The 25,988-nt window shown below is 38.9% G+C and overlaps 1 protein-coding gene across 8 annotated transcripts in view; it reads left to right on the top strand.

Annotated features, from left to right (window-relative positions):
• LOC123826937 (LIM domain containing preferred translocation partner in lipoma) overlaps positions 1–25,988 on the top strand; it is a 634,789-nt gene that overhangs the window by 282,395 nt on the left and 326,406 nt on the right. For 6 of the 8 annotated variants that reach the window (XM_045851156.1, XM_045851152.1, XM_045851157.1 and 3 more), the window contains 2 exons: positions 6,188–6,241; positions 20,881–21,003. In XM_045851156.1, the coding sequence (XP_045707112.1) occupies positions 6,188–6,241; positions 20,881–21,003 (177 nt within the window). The remainder of the gene's footprint in view (positions 1–6,187; positions 6,242–20,880; positions 21,004–25,988) is intronic. The other 2 variants (XM_045851158.1, XM_045851151.1) reach the window with 1 other exon arrangement.

Raw genomic sequence — 25,988 nt, forward strand, 5'->3', positions numbered from 1 at the left:
ACCAACATGGCAAGAGCTCAGAAATTCCCTTCTTTCCCCATCACTTGTCTCATTCCCTTTATTGCTTAAATCAGTCTGAGCCTGTCTTACAACCACGTTCTGTTCTGACCTGTAGCTGACACACTGAGATGATATGTGATCTCAGTCAGATCATCCCATGAACCAAATCTTAGTTATTTTAGTCATAGAGCTAGTATGATGATCCAAATTCTTCTCTTCTGTTTTTTTCCAAACGATCAAATGAAAATAACCTGTTTGCTACCACTTTCTAAATCAGTAAGTAAAAGATTTACCTTACCAATAATTTTTGTAATATTATTGCAGCATCACTGAGCTTTTATTCTTTCTATTAAAAATTATCTCACCCCCATTCGTAGAGCAATGAATACTTTTATGATCATTAGATGCTATATTTGCTGGTATTGTATGTATTAGAAGGAGAATGGCAAGCTGTCCTCTGATCAGGGATGTATTGTTTCAAGCCTTACATTCTACAGTGCGTGCACTGCTGAGTGAGGGTCTTGATTTCTGAAGACCTGTCTCAGAACTTCATAGAGTACCTGATAGGTTCAGACTTAGGTATTCCATGAAGGGGTGATCAAACAATTGAATAAAAAATTGGCTAACTACTGTGCACATTCAGGAGACTTCATCATTTTTATTATTGTTTCCAATTGCTTATGAGGGGAGAGGAAGCGGAAGGCGGGTGGGAGAGAGAGAAAGAGAGTGAGTGAGAGAGAGATAGAGAGAGATTCTTTTATTGTTCCACTTATTTATACATTCATTGGTTAATTCTTATATGTGCCCTGACCAGGTATCAAACCTGAAACCTTGGTGTATCGGGATAATGCTCTAACTAACTGAGCAACCTGGCAACTTGGTCAGGGCCTTTTATCATCATTTCACATTAGGCCATTTTCTAAGTTGAAATGTGCCTAAGATGACTGTGATTATTTTCATTTCCTTTTAGCTCATTGACATTCTCTTCTGACCCTGTGGGGATAAAAACCAACAGTGGGCCATGGCAATTACAAAGAAGAATTTTCATAGAGTTACAGATTCATGAAGTGAGGAAGCCCCTCCACCCCACCACATTTCTCTCTGTAAACTGGGGTTTAAGCCACAATCCTAACATGAATGTAACTCATTTCAACTCAACTGAGGTGGCCCTTGCACCAGTTTACCATGTCCTCTGATTCCCTAAGGACTGTTCTTTGCAGCCGTGTTCCTCTGTGTCTTGCAGGAAGGTAACACTCCTCCCTGCTCGCTTCCTCCTTCAGTGTTCGCTCAACGGAACTTCCTTGGTTGCTGTGCTATATCTGCAGCTATTTCTTCTCTCTCTCTCTTTTTTTTTTTGCCAGACCCCCAATCTCCTTCTTTTTCTGGCCCCAAATTTAGGTGTCCACTTAGTGTTCTTCTTCTTGACCTTCTATCTATCTTCTCAACTTTGATCTCTTTATTTAATGACATGAACTAGTTATGACTTTTGGCCCTATGTTTTCCTTCAACAATTTATTTTGCATTTATCCATAGGATCTTTCTACAGGGAAAAACCTGTTTCTTCACATTTAACTTGTTCCAAATTCTACTCATCACATTCTCTCAAGGCTTTCATCCTCTTAGAGGTACCGCTATATTTTCTAGTCTCCCAGACTCTAAACTCTGGGGTCATTGTCTCGTAATTTTAGTATGTCTGTCAGCAAGATCTGACTTTTTTTTTAGTGCGAAAATGACTCTCAGGTTTGCTGTAGTCTCATTTTCCCATTCATTGTCCTAGCTCATTTCTTTTCCTTAACACAATAGACTCACAGCTTTGGTTGTGTCTCCCTGCCCCCATTCCAGTTGCATATTTCTAAGCAATTGGTCTTCAAAAAATGTTACTTTCTTCCTATGGGTTCTTATTGCTTACCTCCTTAAGTTTCCTTTCTTGGCTGATTTTCATGATACTTCGTGACCTGTGGCACCCTGCCAAGTATACCTTATCTCCCACTGTGCTCTCTGTAGTCTTTGCTCTCGGGAGGCTGATGTTCTCACTGTTAGTTTCCTGTGTCGAGTTAATTTTTCTTGAGTCTTTTTTTGCTGCCTGGAGTATCCTTATCTCTCAACTGATCAGAAATCCTTCCCATTTTTAAAAGAAAGATTTCACTTTCTTCCTCATGGCTTCTGATACCACCAGTTCATCCCAACTCTCCCTTCTCTGCATCCTGATTCTGTTAACTGGGTAGTGTGGTGTAGTGATGGGAAGCCAGGGTTCAGTGCCAGGCAGACTGCTCTGTTGCTTGCCAGTTGCATTGCTTATCTCCACATGCAACATTTGGAATACTTTAGGAAGTTATCTTGAGGATTAATTAAGATAGAAGAGTATGGAGTATCTAGTAGTATCTGGTTCATAGTAAAGCTACCATGAATCAGTTAATGGATAGGTCAGTTAATGATGTTTCATTTTCCTGCCACTTTAATAGATGTCTTTTTGTGGACTGATATTATTATATCATGTACATTAACATTGCCTCCAAACTGTATATCATAAAGCCAGAATCATAATGTGACATGGGGAGGCCTGTAGAAACCATTAAACAGCACAAATCATAGTGGTTCATATCTGCAAAGGCCCTATTCCAGGCCATCTTTCCTGCGATGAGGAAATGGGGCTGGGGGCAGATTCTTTAGGGAGCTACCCAAGGTAGCACACTTAGAGGAGAGCTGGCCCCAACCCCAGCTGGAGGTTTTAGGACTCATATGTCTCAACTCATTTTATTATCTTTTTGTTCTTCCCCTTTTAGAAACTGCCTAAAAGCTGGATCACCAGTTATGTTCCTTTATCACCTATAGTCTTTATGTCATTGAGGGATATTGGGCTGGTATTTTTGGATTGATTTATTGATTGAGTCTTTGTCTTGGCAATAGGAGTTCTCTACAAAATCTGTGGAATATGTATTGTACATGGGCTTGCCAGTCTTCTGATGCCATTGTGATGTGGAAGGGTTTAACATGTACTAGTCTGTGCACTGGCTTAGGGCGGTGGGGAAAGGAAATGGGAAAGGAAGTTATATACATCGTGAGCAACTCAAGCTTTTCTATATTTAGTGCTTGCTACTGTTTGGAAAGTACAGCTCTGTTCATAGCAGTCTGGCATGTGTTTCCTTAGTGCCATTTCAAAAAAGGGAAAAATAAATATGGGAATTTTTTGTAGTGAAAATAGTTACTCAGTGAAATCACACAAGTTCCTTCTTTTTCTCTTGATGAAACCTCAAACCCACTAGGCACAGATTCCTCAACCTCAACTATGCATGTCAAAGGCTCATGCAGAGTCAGCAAAATCCAATACAGCAAGATGTGTTCTGGTGGCTGTGAGAGTCAGGGCAGGGACGGCGAGGGGTGGGAATGGTGACTCTCCTTGATTAGTGGATGGCTTCACCAGCCATTATATTCTTGCCCCCAGAGGAAAGTGAACCTGAACTACATAGATAGACACATGGTATTGCAGTCCTTTGCTTAAACTGTTTCTTCTGCCCGAGTGTCTCTCTCTGCTGTCTTTGGTAAAAGTATTTCTGAGTGTCTTACAACCACTCCCCCAATTCAAACAAATGAATTACTTCTCTTTAGTAGTTTTGATGGCAGTTTTGGGATTTTCTCAATCTGAGACTATATTAGTTATCATCGGGGACAATAAAAGAGAATAAAATTTCCTGATCTCTATTTAGATGGATTTCGGTAACATAGCAGGACTGGATTGTCCAGAAACAGCAATGACAGAATGGCTTGGGGCCGACTGCAGGGGTCTAGTGCAGCAGATGAGGGCCTGAACCAGGGCGATGACCATGGCCATGGTGAAAGGGAGCTAAAGTCCAGAGCAGTTTGGAATGGGGGGCATCTATGGGAAATTGAGGAGTCTGGGATGCTGTGCAGGATCCTGACTTTCTTTCTTTATTTGTATTATTGTTCAGGTACAGTTATCTCTATTTCCCCCCAAAAAACTATCCCCTGCCCTACACCCCCACCTCCTATCCTCGATCCTATCCCCTTCTGACTTTGTCCATGTGTCCTTTATACATGTTCCTTAATTACCTTTCCCACTTTTCCCCATTATTGCCTCCCACTCTCCTTCGGTCACTGTCAGTTTGTTCCTTATTTCAATGTCTCTGGTTATGTTTTACTTGCTTGTTCGTTTTGTTGATTAGGTTCCACTTACAAATGAGATGATGTGGTATTTGTCTTTTACTGCCGCCTGGCTTATTTCACTTAGCACAGTGCTCTCCGGATCCATCCATGCTGTTGTGAAGGGTAGGAGTTCCTTCTTTCTTTCTGCTGTGTAGTATTCCATTGTGTAAATGTACCACAGTTTATTGAACCACTCATTTACTGATGGGCACCTAGGTTGCTTCCAACACTTGGCTATTGTAAATTGTGCTGCTTTGAACATTGGGGTGCATAGGTTCTTTTGGATTGGTGATTCAGGGTTCTTAGGAAATAACCCCAGCAGTGGAATTGCTGGGTCAAAAGGCAGTTCCATTTTTAGTTTTCTGAGGAAATTCCATACTGTTTTCCACAGTGGAACCTGACTTTATCTAGGAGAGAGCTATTTTCTTTGTCTCCTAGCATTTGCCAAATAGGAAGATCCTCTAAAAAATCAGAACTCTGAGGCAAGGGTGAGGTGAATTTTACTAGAGGAGATGTTGATACCATTGAGCAAAGATCACCCCTGTTTTGGGGGCAGGACTATACAGTCTTCAGACATAAACACTTCTGCCTAGATAAAATTGTGGCAGTAGGATGAGAATAATACATTGCTATCATTAATGCTAATTTGTGGATATTGCTCTATTGTTGTCATTGTTTTTTAATTGAATATGTATTAAGCTCCAACAGGGTGCTATGCATAATGCCAACTTGTAGTTGATTTTTCAGAACACTCAGAAGAATTTATAAACACCAATAAATGAAACTCACAGTACTCTTTCGAGGTGGTAAACGTTGCCATTTCTACAAACGAGAAGTGAAGTAGATTGTGTTTTCCTTGTTGGCACTGTGGGTGAGAACACAGAACTGTCAAATGAGAGAAAAGTATTTTCCCTGTCCCCAGGAATTGGGTAAGAATACATTAGTAAAGAATTATCTTCAAATGTTTTTGGAGTTTTGGGGTTTTTAATTAAATTGCTCCGATTATTGTTAACACTTGCGTACACATCAGGCAACCGAATTCCAGGCCAGCAGATTTCAAGATGAGTGTAGGAAAGAACTGGGAGATGGATGAAGGGCTTGTTAAATGCCCGTTATTAGGCTCTACTCCAAAAGGTTCAGATTTGGTAAATCTGGGAGTGGTCCTAAGAATTTTCCCTTCGAATGGGCATCTGAAATCCTTCTGTCCTCAGAGGAAGCTCAGCTTCCCTTTGAAAGCCCACTCTCTTCTTTTTCTTACAGAACATGCCTTTAGCCACCAAGGTGTAGTCTCTCTCTGAGACCAAGAGTTTTATTTAAAATAGCCTCTGGTCTCCTGGAACTCACCTCGTATGATCCTATACTGACCTCATTTACTGTACATTTACAGGAGGCATATTGTACACTTAGCATTCTACTGGACATGTGGTTCCAAGGACCCGACGCCCCATGGTTTTCAGGGTGCCCCTGTGGGTTTGTATTTTCACTCCCCTATATCATGTGAGGGTGCTAAAACTGAGAGGGGGTATGACTTGGTCAAACATCTCACCATGTTAAATCCTTTTGACTTAAATTCAGGTAGGGACCCAGATTCTCCTTCAAGTATGAACCACAGATGGGGACAGAGCTGATAGACATGTTTTAAGTGGAATTCATCATAGAGAAAAAGTTCACATTGCAATAGGGGAGAGGAAGGAAGGAAAGCTAGAAATGACCAATTCAGGTTTTTATCCTTCTGTTATTTGTCTTGACTCTTTAATATAGAGTAGGTACTAAACTATGGAAAGTAAGTAGTAGTCATTTGATTTGTCACTTGACTCTGAATATTCTTTGAAAAGATAAACATTTCTCAGGAAAGCTTGAACTGAGGCATGAATAGAATTCTGGAATTGAGAAAGGCTTTTTAAATTGAGGTAAGAATAATGAGACTTGAGACAGTATTATTTCTTGCCTCCTTTAAATTTTTTTCAGCCTTTACCTGTGGGAAGAACAATCCTTTCAAAGCTGTCTTTTAATTTGTATTCCCTAGATTGAAGGCAGGAAAGTTTGTTGTCTTGTGGATTCACATGCATTCCTAATTAAGGTGAGGTCAATAGCTTTCTGATATGGTCCTTATTCACTTTTTATCAATGGCAACATTTTTCATAAAAACAGGAATTCCTGCTGTGAGTGTTATTAATGTAAATTTTCTGTGCCCTGCCTAAAATATATGTGATTCATACCATGTGTTTGTTCCCACATTCAACACTGAGTCCTAAGATACAATTACCCCTGCCCACTCTCTCCTTCGTCATAGGGGCCGTGTTTATCTGTTAGATATCTGTACCCTGGACACTAGCCAGGTTCTTTCTGTGCCTAGGGTTTGTACACCTGCATAATCTGAGCACAGCTGACCGTTTGAGACTGGTCTTCCTTTATCTTTACCTAAAGGAACATGTGTTACTTTCCAAGAGTCAGTGCCTGATGCAGTGTTCCTCCTATATCTTTATGCTCAAGTGCTAAATACTTAAACATTTTTTCTCCAAGTAAAATTTTCTCAATTCTCACTGCATCCATGCAGTTCTCTCTGATTTTTCTATTTAGCTCCTCTCCTCTCGTTCCCCCTCTTCTCTTTTCCCCTCTTCCTCCTCTTTCTTCCATCTCTCTCTCTCTCTCTCTCTCTCTCTCTCTCTCTCTCTCGCATGTATGTTTACTCTAGCATCTTGTGTTTCATATACTTTGATACTTAATGTGCCTTATTCAGCCCTATACTATGGTTATTTGTGGGGAAACTAACCTCTGTAATGCAAGTATAAGAACTTGCAGGGCAGAAAATCATTGATTTTTTTCTTCCTTCCTCCTTCCTTCCCTCCTTCCCTCCTTTCCTTCCCTTCTTCCCTCCTTTCCTTCCCTCCTTTCCTTCCCTCCTTCCTTCCTTCCTTCCTTCCTTCCTTCCTTCCTTCCTTCCTTCCTTCCTTCCTTCCTTCCATCTTGCCTACCTGCCTTTTAATAAAACCTGTCTTTCGTATCAATGTATCCTGAATATTTGATAAATATTTATGAAAAAGTGAATGAAAACTGCTAAATGTAGTGATAGAAGGCAAAGAGAGGATTAGAACTTGACTTGAACTTAGTTACATCCATGGCCTAATTCATGTTCACCTAATTGGCCTGTATAATCTCATTTGATGCTTGAAGGCAAAACCTCTCCCTCTTTGCATTCCCAGTTTTGTGTCCGGGAAAGTGTCAGAGCTAGAGTGTTGCAGCAAAACATTTGAGACCCAAATTCCAATCCTTCTGTGTATTACCTGAGGGACTTAGAAGAGTCTCTTTTTCTTTGATCCTTGCTATCCTCTTTTGTAAAATATGAACAATAATACCTAATAATCTCTAGGACTGCTGAGAGAATCCAGTGAGGTCATATTTAAGAAAGCGCTTCTCTGAACTTAGGCCCTTCTCTGTAGATGAGAGCAGTGCAGAGAAAGCTATGCTTTTCTTTCCCCATGTTCCCAGAGGTAACTGTGTCTAGGCTGTGTCCAGTGGAGAGGGTATCTGGCTCATAGGGTATTTCCCAGTGCTCTCTTGGAACAGAAATCTTCACCAAGAGAAGATGATGGACAGATTTAGGATAATTATTGGGGAGCTGATGCATATTTTATTGTTAGAAAATGTGATTTCTGCCATCGTAGATTGTTTCTCCATATCTCAACATTTCTTATACTTTGAGATAAGACTGAATATACATTTTATCTTTTTCCTTTCTGCCTGCTGCTAAGATTTGCTTTCTTGCTAAGATTTGCTACTCTCACCTGTCTTTTTTCTATTTCCATTAATCAGCTTATGACTCTCAAAAAATGTAACTGAATGCAACTTCCTCCATAAAGTTGTCAGTGACTATATTTGAAATGGATATTTCAAATTGTGTATTGTTGTTAGTATCTGCTGTATATTTTTTTGTATTTTCAACTATCAAAGTAACACTTAAACTAAATAGAAACAGAGTGATTTGGTTCCAGTAAGTGGCTATAAGTGGGAAAAAAAATCATCCACATTAACAAATAATCAAAGAAACAACTTTTAAGCTTCAGAAACTTTAGGTAGGTTGCATTTATGTAAATGTGTTGGAAAAACAGGCCTTTTAATCTAGAAGAAAACATGTAAATCACATCTAAACCCCTCATTTTGCTGTTGAGAAAACACAAGCTTGGAAAGAGAAAGTGATTTGCCCAGGGTCACCCCACCAAGTTATGGCAGAAGTGGGATGAGTGCCTAGATTACTGCTGCTTACACTCCTTGCCTACACATCCGCTCCCCTGTTCACTAAAGACAACCCTGTGGTTACCTGGGATAGGTAATAAGTATCACTTTCCTGGGTCAACACTTCTAAATATTCAGAGTCATCTTCTGACATTAGCTTACTTGTAAGTTTTTTAGGAGAAAATTGAAATACTGTTTTGTTCCTTTTTTTTTCACTTGAGATTGAGTTTTGGGTGGAAGGGCTGGGATTAAGAAGCACTGATTCATGTGTTCCCGCCCCAGCCTGATGCCTTGGCTGTTTGACTATTAGAAAATCACTTAAGCTTTCTGGTCCTTTGTTTCGTTTTGGTTCAGTCATGGGATTCTTCCCATCTCCACCATGCCTGTTTACAAATCTAAGTGTCTCCACCCGTTCTGACAGTTCCGTATCACTTGTTTGCACCTCTGTGTCAGCACAGACTTCTGAACTGGCTGGAGGATGGACTCGACTCTTGCCCAAATGCCCAAATTGCTCTGGCCTTGTCCTGCAAGTGAGACTGGAAATTCCGGGGCAGTGCCTGTGCTCTCCTCCATAAAGTTGCCTCACATGGAAGATAGGAGGAGAGAAACTTCCTGCTTATTCACAGGTTCTTAAGAAGAACATTTGAAATAATGCGTGATGTATTGCTTTGGAGAAGATGTTTCACAGTGTAGGTTATTTAGGTTTCAGTCCTATTTCAGTCCCTTTACTGAATTATTGTCCTAGACGTCTCTGGGGGAATATTTTTATTATCTTGAAATGGAAGTGTTGGAATAATTGCTTAAATTCTTCTTCCAGTTCTAATATTTCTTGAGTCTGAGTTACCTCTTCCATGCTAATCATCTATAATCTATTCACAATTTCCCAAACATTATATACAAGTCCTGACTGATGATGCTTTGCGCATAGACTCAGAACCACAAATGTTAAAGAAATTTCTCACCCCTGCCCTTCCTGGTGTGGCTCATTAGGTTAGGCACCGTCCTGCAACCTGAAAACTACCAGTTTGATTCCAGGTCAGGGCACTTGACTGGGTTGTGGGCCAGGTCCCTGGGTGGGGGGTGTGCGAGAGGCAACCAATTGATGTTTCTCTCCCTTTCTTTCCCCTTCCCTTCTCCTCTCTCTAAAAATAAATACGTAAATAATGTAAAGAAGAAATTTCTCACCCCTTCTCCACCACGAGGGCATGCCTGCTTTATAGTGCTGGCTGCTTCCTGTGGAATGCTGGACAAGGGAGCTGAACACTCTCTTTGTTTTTCAGTCTTGGTGACATTCCGAGAAGTCATGAAGGTATTCAAGCAAAAACAGTTTGAGGATGACGAGCTGATATATCAAATTAACCTCAAATTTCTAAGTTTTCAAGCACTTGCTTCTGGCTGTTTCTATTATGTTGATGAGGAATGTGAGAAAGTGGCTTCTGAAATTCATCATGCCCCAGCTCACTGGCCCTGCATTATCAAAATGCAAAATAAGAAAACTGTTTTCCTTGAGATTTTAAAACAAAATCAGTACAAAAATCTCTGGCATGATCTATTTTATACTGCATCCTAAAGGGTGGACCAAAAATATTTTAGTCAGTGTATTTAATTTGTAGGTTCAAACTACTATTTTTCTACCTTCCTCCATTAATGTTTTCTTAATGGAAAACCAAACTGTTTTTGCTCTCTACCTTTTAAAACTTCTGCTAGAATTATTTTGTGTTAGTTGCATTATGCAAAGCATTCCTGCAGATGTTTTTGTGATAAAGATGGTTTTATATATGTCCTTATAGACATTTCAATTGGATGTACTTTCAGCTTGATACAGTGTTTGCTAAACTGTGTGTGTAGACTGACCAACAACGTGTTCTTTAGGATCCTGTTTCTTCATCCATAGCTTGTCTAAATAGTCTGCAATAGTGATGTTCAAACTCTTTTTTATAGAAATATCCAGGGGATGTTATTGGAGGCAATGGGGAAGACCAAGTAGGTGGACTCGTAGGCTTCCTTTGCTTGTACTTGAGCCAGAGTGGCTGTTTTTATATTTTTTAAACCATGGGCTTTAATGTATGATTGTTTTTTGTTTTTGTTTTTTTTTTTTGCCAGGTGGTTATGTTGCTTTCAAAATGTCTATTTTACTTTGAAATCATTAATCTTATTGTGGTTAATCTTAAGGTTCTTATATTATGATAGGTAGATAATATATGTATTTTTCCACATTATTATTTAATTGTTTTTATGCAAATTGACCTTGGTTTTAATTGCAAGGGACTACTTTAGTAGAGTATTATCAATGTAATTTTTAATTTGTAAAGATTATACTTTAGTAGAAATAATTTAGTGAGTAGGTAAACACAATGAAAAGTGAAGGTTACCTTTGTTTGTTTGTTTTTGTTTGTTTTTTGGGGTATTTTTTGCTTTCTTGTATGACTAGGACAGTGAACAGTGAGGCTGCTTGTGTGTAATCTAGCACCGCCTGAACTATGACCTTGACCTTACCTGCAACTGAGTTGTCTTAAATTCTGAATTTTTCCAGTTTTAGTGTGTTTGGATCTGGTTGCAAATGGGCAGCAAAGATGGTGACAAGCCAGTTGTTAAATGCTGTTTTAGACTCACACAATATGAAGACAAAAAAAAAAATAACGGGAGACTTGACAGGTTCACATCCCTCATTTTGTACAAGTAAAACTTGAGATTCAGAAATGCAAATGAGAGCCTGATGGTGTCACGTGTGGAGCTGGCTCTGTGCTGACATCTCTGGGGATGAGTGGGTCTCGCACTGCCTGTGTCAGTGAGGAGACTGTGGAACGGAGGCCCCTCTCGCTATCTCCATGGGACGAGTTTATCCTAAGGACCCACATGGATGTGATCTGGCATCTGAAGGCTCAAGGATGGGGCCATCTCTCTCTCCTTCTTATTCCCTTTTTCTCCCTTCCTTCTCTCTCCTCTCTGATCTTCTGCTTCTTTATTATTTGCATGTCCCCTTTTCTCCTCTCTCTGATAATTGGGTTCTCATCTCCTTATATGTTTTGATTATTAATAATTAGCCATGACCATGATCTTTTTTCATTATCATTGATTGCTGTTCACCCTTGTGATGGTATTGTTACATGCTCCTTAGTTCAGATTTAAAAGCGAAGGTTTATTTGCCTAGTGTTTGGTTTTGTTTGTTTGTTTGGGTTTTTTGGGGGGGTCATAGGCTGGCATCTAAGTTCACCAGCCTCTTTATGCACCTTTGGTCACATACATGTCCAGCCTTTCTTCTGTGGGCCACAGTGTTTTGAAGTAGCATCACGTGGTTCAAAACATGGCTCTCTTGGCAATGAGGGCTGGGGGTAAGACCATTTCCTTTAAAGAGATGTGGGTTTGCTGAACATTTCCAATTTTGGGAGAGTGTGTTAGGGCTGAAAAGGATGAATGACAGGGAGCATGAAGAAAAAAAATGGAGGCACATATCAAGTCAAGTGTTTAGGTTTTATCTTGATGTTTTCTTTTTTGCAAATATACTCGTACCATGGAAAACTCTCTTTGTCTCCTGTTGTTACCTCATTTTCTTTTTATTCAATGTTCTGTTCCCAGTTGTCAAGCTATTATTCCACTTCAAATTATTAGCACGTTATCTCTACCAGGGATGTTTGTTCCAAAGATGGCATTTTGAGGCACCTATCCCACTGCCCTTAACCTGTGGGGTAAATGAATCTTCTCATTTAACAATGAGCCTCAAAGTTTTAGCTCATTTTTGTGCATTGGAAATGTGTGATTGTATTTCTGTCAGCCATTAGATTATAAGTTTCATAGGGAAGGGAATAGTTTTTGTATTGGCTTGGCCAAAAAATCCATATGGTTTTTTCCATAAAATAAAAAACACATTATTTATTTTTATCCATTACTTTATTGATTTGGATATTTTAAGTATGTTGGCTGTCTCCTGCTTGGTATATTTTATTCTCAATCAATTTCTCGATTTGATTGCTATCAACTTCAGCTGGTGTACCTGACTGTGGAGTATCGCCCAGTGAGAAATCTCCAGCATGAAACTTTGCAGACCACTTTTGACAGATTCGATCAGTCACAGCACCTTCTCCATACATTGCACAAATCTTTGTTTTGCATTCCAATTGCATTTCTACTTTTCAAAATAATAAAGCATGATATGCCAAAGATGTTGCATATTTTTTCCATCTTTAATATTAAAATGACTACATAAAAATTCACCAGTGTTGGTAAGTTTTTTTTTATGCACGCTGATATGACAGCTGTCACAATACAATCTAACAAAGTTGTTTTGAATTAAATTAAATTCAACTAAGCACTACTATAGTCATCTTATGGAAAAAAAACAGACAAATAAACAAACAAACTTTTTAGCCAACCCAATATTTAAATCTCTGTATCCTCTGCATAGTTTTACAAAGAGTCTCAAAGAACATGGTGTATTTGATATCACTAGGCAGATGTGAAAGTGGTATTATCCAGTATACCACATTTCTTGAGGTGTGAATCATGCTTACTTTAGACTGCATACTACTTACACAATTTCACAGAGAAGCATGGGAGAAGAGCTATTTACACACACTCACAAGAGAGTTCCCTATGAACCTTGCTATTCTAAAGAATTAGACAAAGAGGACTGAGCTAGCAATCAGTTGGGTTATCAGTAATGTCTCATAGAGGAGAGTAAGACAGGTAAGTGGGGTTTGGAAAGGTAAGTCCTACAACCGAATGAGCAGGAAGGGGGATTCATAAGTCAGCATGAACTAAAACACTTTTTTCTCTTTAACATATTGAGTCTCATTCAGAAAAGTCACATTTCTACTAGAATCTACAGGTCATCATTTCTGTAACTCTCACTGCCAAATGCTGCCTGTCTCAACTTGACATTTCCTGAATCAGTGTGATGAGGGTTCTCATATTATTATTATAATAGCATGGGGGCCATATTAAGCAGCAATGCTACTGTTTTCACTTTATTTTAATCCAAATCTCTCTTACCTCACTATTTGGATTGTCTGTTGGTATTTTTATGGCTTCATTAACCATATAACACAACGTAGGTTGTTTATAAGATAAATTCACTTCTGTTCATACATACACACATACATACACATGTTCAGACACACTTACCCTTTTAAATGTTCATTGTGAAATTAACTTAGAACAGTGTTTCTCTGTGTATAATCCTCAGACCAGCACTCTCAGCATTTTGTGGGAAGTTGTTAGAAATATAAGATCTAGATAATCAGAAACTCTGGGTGGGATCCTGTAATCTGTGTTTTAACATTCTTTCTAGGTGGTTACAAGAAGGCTAAAGTTTAAGAACTGCTGATTAGAATTATATCCTTCACAGTTAATTCTTAGCATCCTTACATGTGTTAAGAAGCACAGGAGTCCCATTTAACTGAAGCCTCCAACTTCAGATTTTAACTTGGAATCAAAATATTTTTAAAACTTATGTATTCAATTGACTTACTATGTCAGCCAAACCATTTCTTTTGATACTATAGTCGTCAACAATTGACTAGCTAACATTTATCAAATACTTATTATGTGAACAGTATTTGACATGTATGGATTTGCTCAATCCTTACAACAAGATCATGAAGAACTGAGACCCAGAGAGCTTAGGTGAGTTGCTTAAGGTCACAGAACTGGTGACTGGCAGATCCAGGTTTTAAATTTCTACGAGTCTGACTTCAGAACCTTTACCTCTACTATTTTTGTGTGAACTGTGCTTTAGGTGGAAAATATAATAGAAAGATCACAAACAAAGAAATGTATTGATTATTACCTTAGCTCCTTTAAGGGTAGAGGGATGATAGATAAATGATAAATAGATATATATTTAGTTTTGTGTTGCTTATAAATAATATAGGTTTTTGGTATCCTTTTTGTTATCACCAAGTTCTTTCTGTTTGTTTTTTTTAACTAATATTAGAACAAATGGATTATGAACTTTATTTACCATAAAAGAAAAATAAAAATGAAATGAAATTTGTGTTGCATTATTAATGCTTAAATAATACCATGGAAAAGAAAATCAAACTTAGATGTAAAATGAATGTACTGTTTGGGGTAGTAACCTTCTAGGTTTCCCTAAGGTGAGCTATCAGTGAAAGCTTCTCTTCTAATGAATCACAAAAAAAAGCCTGTGATTGGGTAGGAACTGGCAGTTCCCTGGTGTCACATGTAGGGTCTAGAGGAAATTTTTGAGTTTTGTGAAACAGAATTTAAAAATCCTTCTCATATCAAGTGTTCATTCTAGTTATTTGGTCTCTTTCTCAGGGGTGATTTGAGCCAGGACATACAGATCTTGGCTCTCAGATCCCGTCTGTGCTGGGTCACTGTGATTGCCACTGCTCAGCCCCACCCAAGTTTCTGAGGGTTGTTAATGAGGTAGGTGGTCAGGCTCATGCATATTTTGAGTGTTTCGCAGGTTATTGGCTCTGATTCTGGGATGTGAGTTTCCTCAGGCAGAGATTAGTTCTTCATTAAGTAGACCATTACCCTTGACTGTTTCTTTTAATAGCCTGAATTAAGAGCTCACTTTTTAACAAGGTTGATTTGATCATTAGATCATTAGATCATTTGAAAGCCTGCCATCAAAGTCTTTCATAGCAGAAGATTTTGCAGTTAGTCCTATCCCCCTACCTCAAAATGGGAATGAATTCTCTCTTTTTAAAGATTTTATGTTTATTTTTAGACAGAGGAGTAAGGAGGGATAAAGGAAGAGAAACATCGATGTGTGGTTGCCCCTCACATGCCTCCAACTGGGGACGTGGCCTACAACCCAGGCAATGTGCCCTGACTGGTAATCAAACCAGTGACCCTTTAGTTCAAAGGCTGGCACTCAATCCACTGAGCCACAACAGCCAGGGTGGAATAAATTCTTAATGAATAAATTGTTATTATGCTAAACAAGATCCATTAATTTCCATTCATTAATGGTGAGTACTCTCCCAATTTTTCATCCATCAATGCAGTGATCAGTTCTGGGGAAGATCATCTACAGATACAAAAACCATTGGCTGAAAGGTTCTTGATAAGTGGAATATTAGCAGAGTCTCACAGATAATTTATTGATTTAAAAGGAGGAGGACACTTGAGCAATGGAGAAATCTGATGGACTCTTCCTTAATCAAGTTATCATACCTGACGTCACCTAACTGGGCCAAACTGACCTCATCAGCTTCATGATGTGATGCGGTGGGAAGGTCACAGCATCACGTGCTGTGGGGGCCCTGCCACACTTGTTTAACCTGAATCCCATCCTTAGACAAAGCCAGCTTATTGAACTATTTATAAGACACTTGGCTTAAATTTCTTTTAAAAGTTAGGTTCATTAAAAACAAACATTAAAAGAGGCTAAAAAGACCTGTCATCTCAGTGTGTGATCTTTGATTAGATTATGGGAATTAACAGTAGATAAAGGACATTGCTAGATGGCTGGTGAAATGTGAGCATGCATGCCTATTAGATAGCAATACACCACGTTAAATATCTTGGATGTGAGAATGATATCAAGACATTAAGTGTTCTTAGGAATGCAAGCTGAAGTATATGGAAGGGAAGTGTCTGCAACTTTTTTCAAATGCTCTAAGTGTTTTAACAAACAGAACATATACTTTTACATATATTGACAAAAGGTAGATTTTGCTATTTTGAACACACACTCAGGCCCCCCTCCCCCCCACCATGCAACATCCACCTTTTGCCATGTTTCTGGAAATTTGCATCAGAGTCAAGTTGGAGAAGATCTTAGTCCTCTCTTGCTGCTTAACTCCAATTCATTTGCTTTTTTTTTTTTTTCTTTATTGGAAGGTAGTTATTTGTAAGCTTTTAACCTCATTGCATTCAATGAATCTTTTACATATAAGATGTAGAATTTTCGCATAGCCTTAAAAATGATCAAACTCCTCTGAGTGGTTACACCTATCTTCTGTTTGTTATTTGAGAGAGAAAGGGAGAAGGCGGGAGAGGAAAAGAAAGAGAACCAAGTGTTGACCATTGATGAATCTGGGTACAGGGTTTTTGGGTGAAGTTCATTTTCTCTGTTCAACTTTTCTCTGAGTTTAATTCCTTTTTTAATAAGGTATTTGGATATAAAAATGCATAAATAAATATAAATGGACACTCATAAATCATGGCTAGTTCTCCGTGACTGTCACTAGTAGTTAATAGATTTGCAAATGTTGGCTAAAACATGACCCACCTAAAGTCAGACTCTTGGAAATGGCCTGGCAAGCTATACGTTTTGGTTCTGCACTCTGGCTTAAAGTCTGTCTCTATTAATTTACAATCAGGGTATCATCACCCTATAATTCTTCTAGTGGAACTAAAATTTTTGACTTTCCAAGTTATAAGAAGCCCAATTGTGGTTTGGTAAGCTCTTATCATATACATAGTTATTGAGTGAATAAGACTAATTATCTTCTAGAAAATATCTTATGAATGACTTACTCATATGCATTAGTAAAAGGACATCTTTTGTACCTCACCTCTTATCCTCTAGTTGCATCTCCAAGCACCAGCCATCGCTACAGCCACCACTTCTGCATGGGTATGACCCGGCAGCACCTTGCCTCGGTCTCCATACCTTTCTCTCAGTTTCTGTCCTGGAGCTTCTTTGTCACCACTCCATTTCTTGGGATGAGTATGAGGGAGTTTACAGCCCCACAGGCAACTGTGAGCCCATGGAGAACTGGAGCCTGGGGATAGGTAATTTGTTCTACGTCCCACATTTTATCGGACTCCTCAGAGGGCTTTCAGGAGAATGGAGACCTACTTGCCTACACTGTTATCAGCTCAATACAGCACCTTTGAACTGGCTTTCCCTCTTCCCCTGCTTATCTCTTCCAGTCCTTCACTACTGCTTCATGGGATCTGCATGCAAGTCTTTGTAATAGGCTTTAATTTTTTTGCAGAACCTCAACCAGACAATGGCATCTCTCTAGTTATGGTTGAAGAATGTGAGAATTGTTGTCATTACAATTGCCAATATATAAGAGATTATATGATGTTTAGAAAAAGCATTAGGCAAAGTGTCAGCAGAAACTTCCTTATTGTTATTTGGCGTCAGGCAGGTCATTTAGCCTTCAGGTGACTGGTAAAGCTACAGTAATGAGGAGTTAAGGAGAAGACACAATGGTATCTGTGTAGGATTCTGTTAGCTGGTTATGAGGCTACGGCCTCTGGTATCTAGTATAAAATGTTGAGAGTAACAAGACAGTCCTTGAATCTAGAGGTACTGAGAGAGTTAGATGAGCATTTCAGAGAAAGGTTGTTAGTGGCCTTGGGAGTACTTCAATTATTTGAACTGAGACATAAAACAAAATAGACTCTATAGTGTTAAGGAGGCTTATTGTAATCCATAATGAGGATTGAAATAAACGTAGGAGCACAGTTTTTATCAGAAGCTCAGGTAAGGCAACAAAGGGGGTCTTGGTATAAAATCCCACAGCATTAGGCTGGAACTTGTTCAATTGCATCCACCTAATATGAGAAACTAACAATGAGGAGGAGCTGCAACTTAGAGGGATGGGAGAATAAAGCGACTTGATACCAATTGAAGTCTGGCGTGCACAGGCTAGTTGTGTGCTGTATAATTACTTGTTTCATTGTATAGCTCAGGGTAATTCCATGATTTTGAATCTTTGTGGTTAGATATCCCAGTGACTTAGGGCATGGGCAGTTGATGTACTTTCTGCTAGAGCAGAGATGTGGTAGTCCTTATTAAATCCTGTCTCTTTATTGATACCGCAGAGAACACTTAATGAATGATGCTTCCCTTAAGAAGAAGAATAATTAACAATAGTTGTATTATTCATATTAATTTATAGTTACTGGTTGCTATAATTAATGCTATTTATGAAAATTATCATAATTATAGCACTTTATAATTTACAAAGTATTTTCCCATCCATTTTTTTTCTGAATCTTTTAATATTCCTCTGACTTTGATATGGCAGGTGCCATTCTCCTTGTTTTATATATGAGGAAAGTATGGCCCAGGAAAGAATTTAATCAGACTGCAACCCACCTCTCTTACTAATATATTGTGCTTTCTGTGAGTAAATGGAAATACATTTACCAAACTCATAGTTATTGTAATGTTTTATATCTATGTGTAAAAGAACAGGTTCCCACATTGCTCAGTTACCTTCCATAACAGCGATGTCCTCCCTTTCTTTTTTTTGTACCAGGACCCAGTGTCAGTATTCACAAGGATTCTAATTGTGTAAGAGATTTTCTTCTTAGTAATACCACAGTATCTCATAGTTATTAACATTCAATAGGATAAAGATGAGATTGCTTTTGATAGATGGATTAGCATTTTCAAAACATCTGCTTCTAGGGCAAAGCCCCACTGTTCTTTTTTTAAATTCTTTTTATTGTTGTTTAATTACAGTTGTCCCCATTTCCCCCCATTTCTCTCCCCAGCCCTTCCCACTCCTCCTCTTCCACATTCAAACTTCCCTTCCATTGTCTTTACTCATGAGACCCACTGTCCCTTCAGGCTCTGAGAAAACACAATCAACATGTACATATGTATGTATGTATGTATATATGTATTTTCATTTTTGGCTATGGCAACAGAGTTGAGGAAAATCTCTTATTTTTGATAAAGGCAACCTTCAAATCTGGGCCACACAATGTGAAATACATAAACGCACACACGTGTGCATGCAAATGCACACTGAGCCTTTTGGTTCCTCTTCTATAACCTAACATAATATGTACCTTCTTAACTAGAGCATCCACTCCTCTTATTGTATCTTTGGCTGTTTGTACCCAAAAGATATTGATATGAAAAGGTTACTGTCTGGACCTATGGCAGTGTCTGTCATTATCCATTCATTTATGTATTTGAACATATTTACTGAACATTTCCATGGGTCAGGTTCTCAGCAAGATTCTGGGGAATCAGGGAGAGCAGAACTGACAAAGTCCTTATCTTCATGAAGCTTACATTCCACTAGGAGAGAATGGTGATAGACAAATATACATAAATGGTAATGTTAGATCATGATGGATATTATAAGAAAAAACAGATGAAGGGATCAAGTGCCATAAAGAGGTCATGGAAATACATTCTGAAGGAGAAAATGATGAGAAGCCTGCTTTAGATGATGTGATAAAAGATACCCATTGTTCAAGAAGTCTCAAAAAGAGGGATTCCAGCTGCCCCTGGGCCAGGCAGCAGTCATCGGGTTTGGCTGCAAAGGTCAAAGTACTCCTGGGCCACAGCTTCATAGACTTTGGTGTTCAGTGTGCCTGGGTTTGATCAAATCCACAGGGATTAACTCATGCTTGCTAAATTCACAAGAGGCTGATGTACCAAATCCCCTTAGTGCTGTCTGATAGAGATATAAATAAGTTGTAAGATGCAAGGAAGGTGGTTTGGAGAGGAGAGGAACTACCGGTCTTAATAGACAATTCTATTATGTTATCATTGCCTGATACAGCCTATATATGAGAAAGATAAATATACTTAGAGGACTATAAGGTTTGATGCTAGCTTGTCACGGTATCCTATTTTTTGTTTTAGCCGAGGATATTCTGGTTTCTTGGCAAATGCTTTTTCTAACCTTTTTCCAGATAGTATCGTGATATCTAATTTCCTTAGACAAATTCAATAGCATTGATTAGTTTATACTCACTTCCCATGATTTCTGTTGCATCTTGCTGCTGATGCATTTTGGTTTCTTATTGGAGTCTTAAGAGACACTCCCATTAAAATCCATGATCATTATTACTTTGTAAAAGGGCCACCTCACTTTATTATTCTCTTGCCTTATGCTATAGGAAAACTGTTTGTTTTTCTGAACTGTCTCACAGTGCCCATGATGCCCTTGTAGTATTGTCTTCTACTCATCTCTCATTGATTCTGAGTGTAGGTAGAAGTTGGTGCTTCTGATAACATGGGGTATTGAAATATGAAATCCACTAAGCCATAGCTTCCAGATCAGGGACCACCGCCACATGTTTCCTATGCCAGCCCCTCGGCCAGAACCCTGAGCAGTCACGTTCAGTTCATTGTAGACTTGTTGATCAGGACTTGCCATCTCCGTCACAGAGACAACTAATGTCCACTGATCCCCCACCGATTCCTCTCTCCCACCTTTGCCCTTCTGTTCCAGCTAAAATGCCATCATTCTAAGCAGTGATTTTGAACACAAAGAACTTGTAATACCTTTCCAGGTGGACCTGATCCTTGAGTACAGGATGGAGACATTTAGTTTTATTTTTATACTCATCAAAAAATAAGCATGTGGTCTTAGGAAAATCACCTTGTACTTCTGAGTTTTCTTATTTGTCAAAAAGGGATAATTCTACCTCAGATTACCTCACTGAAACTTTATAAGAAGTGGAAAAAAAGATGCAGAAAACCTTGGACAAGTCCACACTAGAACTTGAAAAATTTGAAGTCAGATTGAATGCAGTAGATACTGCCAATTTCCTTTCTGAACATGTCTGTGTTGCTTCTGGCAGGGAAATCCTGGAGGCAAGACCCTCGAGGAGAGACGTTCCAGCCTGGACGCGGAGATTGACTCACTGACTAGCATCTTGGCTGACCTTGAGAGCAGCTCGCCCTACAAGCCTCGGCCTCCCCAGGTAAGAGCTGCCCAGCAAGGTCTCCACGTTGCCAGCTGCAAAGAGCTGACACTGAGCTGAAAGGACAAGCTGCTGCTTCTAACCCTTCCATTGTTTTTTATCTTCTCAGAGTCAATAGTCTATTTGTCTTTTTATTTATCATTTACATAGGTTAACAGAAATTTTTAAAATTAATTTTATTAATTTCTCTTTAAATTACTACAACAACATTATAGAAAAGCATTATATGAATGAAAATTAAACTTCTTTTATTGCCTGTCTCTTTTTCTGGCTTCCAGTATGTGGATATTTTGTTGCATGTTGTTACAGTTTTCACAAATAGACTTTAGCATGAGTACGTTAAAGGTAAGGCAAGGCGAGGGCCAGGTCTTTTGTGAAGAAATTCTTTATGTTGGATATGTGAGGTGGGCTTCCATTTTTTGGTCCTGGGTGTATGTAATGCTACGAAAGATATATTCATGGGTATTTTCTTTGGAACTACTTCCCTGTCTCAGATTCCAAAGAGTGAGATTTCTACATCGAGGAATATGACCACTTTCTTTATTTTTCTTTCCAAAGGTTGTGAATAGCTTACATTGGCAATTTGAATATAGCAATTTCTCCTCAGTCTCACCAGAATTTTGTGATAACCATTAATCTATATTTTTTCAGTGTAGATGGTGCCACATTACCAGTTTATATATGCATTTTTGTAAACTTACTTTGCTGCTTGGCTATTTTTCTGCATTGGCATATACTATCTGCATTCAGAAGCTGAGATTCCATTGCTAGTGGCCACTTCCTGTCTCTCTCTGATCTTCACACAGTAATGGCAAGTGGATTTTCAGGACTCTAGGTCCTCAGAAGGCATTCAGCAGAACTCTAGATGCAAACATTGGCCTGGCACTATTGTCACCGTGTTGTTAGACTTGCGTGATGCTTGCTTGACAAAGTGACAGTGCATAAGGTATGCTGAGTTTCACTCAGTTCTTGAACAGCAGTTCCTGTATTCACAATGGTTTCTTTCATGAATTAAAAACCAGCCCTGCTTCTCCACTGTCAGTCATTTCAACACTGAACTGCACATAGGGTGGCAGTGCTTTCCTCTTTAGACACATCCCCACTGCCTTTCCTAGACATATAATGAGACTGTCTGCTATGTGAGGGCACAAGCAAAACACATGAGAGCTTAGCTCTTCCTTAGCTGTCTTTGCCCTTGACCCAACCAGACCTGTTGGCAGTGCAAATGCACTTAATTTTGGTAAACATGCTGAGCTGCAGGTATGCAGCAGGCACTGTGATCTTTTGGGGTAACAGATAGGAGAATAAAAGTGGATGGTTGAATGGGAAATATATAGGGCCCCATCGTCATCTTCTAGGAGCCCAGAATATTGTAAGTTCAACTATGGCAGATATTGCAGAAACATAAGGAAGACAATAACAGATGCTTTTGAAGGTGACAGAATTTGAGAGGATTTATCAGAAGACTTGTGTATTCAGATTGCAGGATGGGGATTATGATGGATGCAATGATGGAGAATGGCCTGAGCCATAGAGGAGAAATGTGCAGGCGGCCAGGTGGCTGTGGACGAGGCCACTGAAGGCGTAAAGTGGCTATAGGAGTGAGGTTTCCTATGGACAGCCGGTGGAAAGTTGAATGCCAGATTCAGATTTTGGCTTGTCTTTGATAGATAATAGGGAATAGTGGGAGGTTCTCAAGCAGGGGAAAGCTAAATTTCATTCCAAAAAAGGAAAATGGTAAGCAAGATGAACTCTGGAAAGATGCTGGAGGATGGGCCCAGGTCAGAAATTCTCCAGCAAGCCTTGGTTGCTTCACAGCTTCTGACCACGGTGTGATGTTAGGCATTTTTTCTGTTCCACTCCAGCATGTGCCTCAAGCTCAGTTTCTCAGACGGCAAGGCCATGGAGTTTGCTACTGAAATCATCTCTCTATGACTCTGCCTTTTTAAAAATGGGGAAAATAGGGTTTTTGATTAATCTTTTTTTCTCAATTTTTATACCTTGATATATACTGGGAAGCTTTTGCTTAGAGGATTTTGATTAATATAACCTTCATTCCTTAATGCTATGTCTACATACACCTCCCATAAACCTCTGCATTTTATTTATTTATTTATTTTTAAGATTTATTTATCTATTTATTTTTAGAGAGGGAATGGAGGGAGAAAGAGAGAGAGAGAGAAACATCAATGTGCGGTTGCTGGGGGCCATGACCCGCAACCCAGGCATGTGCCCTGACTGGGAATCGAACCTGCGCTCAATCCACTGAGATATGCCAGCCAGGGCTTCAAACCTCTGCATTTTAATGCATTTATTCAGTAGCTGTATTTTTGTTTACACAATCTTATTGTACATACAAACTCATAATCACTGATATTTGTACAGTGCTTTAGTGATTGTAAAGCACTTTCACACATATTCTCACTTGAGTAAGACATAGTTGTCTCAACTCTGAGATACTAATGATGTGTTTATTTTGTAGATAAGGAAACTAAAACTTAGCAGATAAGTGATTAGTTTTAGGACATATGACTGTAATGTGATCACAGCTGGACCCTGAATTTACACCTGTGTTTGATTTTAAGTTCCAGGACCATATTGAGGATGTCAGTATTTTAAAAATGTTTTTATTAATGACAAAAATCTATGAAAAAGTCAAATGAGTAACAGTGTCCCTTGAGGTTTTCACATAAAAAGAAAAACATTCAGAATGTTTAAAACACTAATAATGATAACCCTTAAATAGAGGAAGTTGAGAATTAATATAAAAATGTATTTTTGATGAGCTTGTTCCATTCAGAAATGAAAGTGAGACTTTCTAGCTCTTTTTCTTATTCTAATTTAGAAAAGCAAGAGTTAATTGGGAGCTACTCATTCTTCTGCATATCTTCAGTCTGGTAGACTGAATTAGATGTGTTAGTATTTATTGGTTAACATAATTATATGCCGTGAGAATGATAATCACACACCTAAAATATTAAAAATATGTGCCAAAAAAAGATGATGTCTGTAGTAGATTGTGCTGTGTTGTAATTAAAAGGTACTTGAAAAGTCCTAGAAATGTAGACTGTTAATGTCTGACTTTGATGTTTTTATTTTTGATCCAAAGCAAATTACAAAACCCTTTGAATCACCTGACTACTTCAAGTAGGCTAGTAGGTCTATGACTTCTCATTATTCAAGTGTGTGCTTTCCCAAAGCTACCTCTGAATCACCTTTGTAAGGCTGCTTTGACTAATGGATCTAGGGGAAAATAATAACATATGTGGAATGTTTGTACAGCTAGAGGTCTAAAGGAGCTTTATTCATGTAACAACTTTGAAAAATGTCTGAGTACTTGAAAATAGATTTTATAGGGCATTTTTCTTCTCTTTTCTAAAGGAGCATTTTTCTACTTTGAGATTTCCCAGCTTAATTCTGTTCACTTACTTATTCACATTTTTTACTTGGGAAATGTGGCTTATTTTCACATTTTCATTCATTTACCTAACATTTATTGAGATCCCACTGTAGATCAGTCATTAGAAACATAATAGTATCAACATGTCCTGCTCTATAGCAGGGGGTCCAACCTGACCTGTGGGCCTCAGGATGGCTGTGAATGTGGCCCAACACAAATTCATAAATTTACTTAGAATATTATGGGACTTTTTTTTATGATTATGTGTGACAATGCATTTAACATGTGGCCCAAGACAACTCTTCTTCTTCCATTGTGGCGCAGAGGCACCAAAGTGTGGACATCCCAGTAGAGTAATTTTTACTCTGAGAGAGGAGACAAACACAGGCAGTTCAAAAGGCCACAAAAGAAGGGCTTCATTGTGCTACTTTAGGTTATCGTGTGACTCTCCAGATGTCGAAATTGTAGGGAAAAAATAGGAATGTCGACATTACACTTTATACTTTTCTAGGGAAGTATCAGGGAGGACTTCACAGAGCAGAGAGCCTGTGAGTGTACTTGGCTATGTCATGGGAAAGGCAAGAAATATTGAAAGCAAACTACTTTTTTTTTAAAGATTTTATTTACTTATTTTTAGAGAGATGGGAAAGAAGCGGGAAAGAGAGGCCAAGAAACATCGGTGTATGAAAGAAACATAGATTGATTGCCTGTTGAATGCTCCCAACCAAGGGCCTGGCCTGCAGCCTGGGCATGTGCTCTGACCAGGGATTGAACCTGTGACCTTTAGGTTTGCAGGATGACACCTAATCCACTGAGCCACACCAGTCATGGCCAAAAGTGAATGTCTTGTTTGAAGGACGTGTTAGTTCAAATGCCATACAGGGTATATGGAATGCAAAGGGGATGGGCAGATGCAATCATGTGCATGTAGTACTTATGTAGCTCTCTGGATACCCAAGAACTATCATAGCAAGAGGAGGAATTTAGAGGTGATAGTGTTCTGGTTACAATGGGTTCAGGGCTAACTACTTTAGGAAATTTTAAATAAGGTATAAAGAGCTCCATTTGTGTAACCTGTGCACATCACCAGTCTGAGCTTCATTTATTTCTAAAATGGGCATGGTAACTACAATTATTCCCCTTTGCAGAAAAACCATATTGCTCTAGTGTTATAAGAAATAAGATGTTGGCTTTAAGCGGTAAGTCACTCAATACTTCCCATTTTGTTTTGGGATTATTAGCTTGAGTCAGGAGCTTGCTTTAAAGCTTCAGGCCTTTGAAAGCTTGGGGCTTATCTTTTTGGAATGCTGGTTACACTATAAATGCTGAAATTGTCTTCCTCACTTGAAGCATTTAAAAAGTATTGTAATTTTTTAGTCTGTTTGGAAGCTTAGCACATGAATTCTATTTGGGCACCATGTACAGTGTCTTTAACTACAATCTCAAATGTTCCCACACTGAGTTCCTTTCATAGGGAAACGACCTCTGAGGCAACCTGAGAAATTGTGTCAGGTGTGTGTGCATTGTATGGGAGGCTTTTCATTAGGAATGTGCGTGGCCCGAGTGCTCGCAGGCAGCATAATCA

The sequence above is a fragment of the Phyllostomus hastatus genome, unplaced genomic scaffold (assembly GCF_019186645.2).
Source record: "Phyllostomus hastatus isolate PE091 unplaced genomic scaffold, TTU_PhHast_1.1 phas_contig_86, whole genome shotgun sequence".
In the NCBI taxonomy this organism is placed as follows: domain Eukaryota; kingdom Metazoa; phylum Chordata; class Mammalia; order Chiroptera; family Phyllostomidae; genus Phyllostomus; species Phyllostomus hastatus.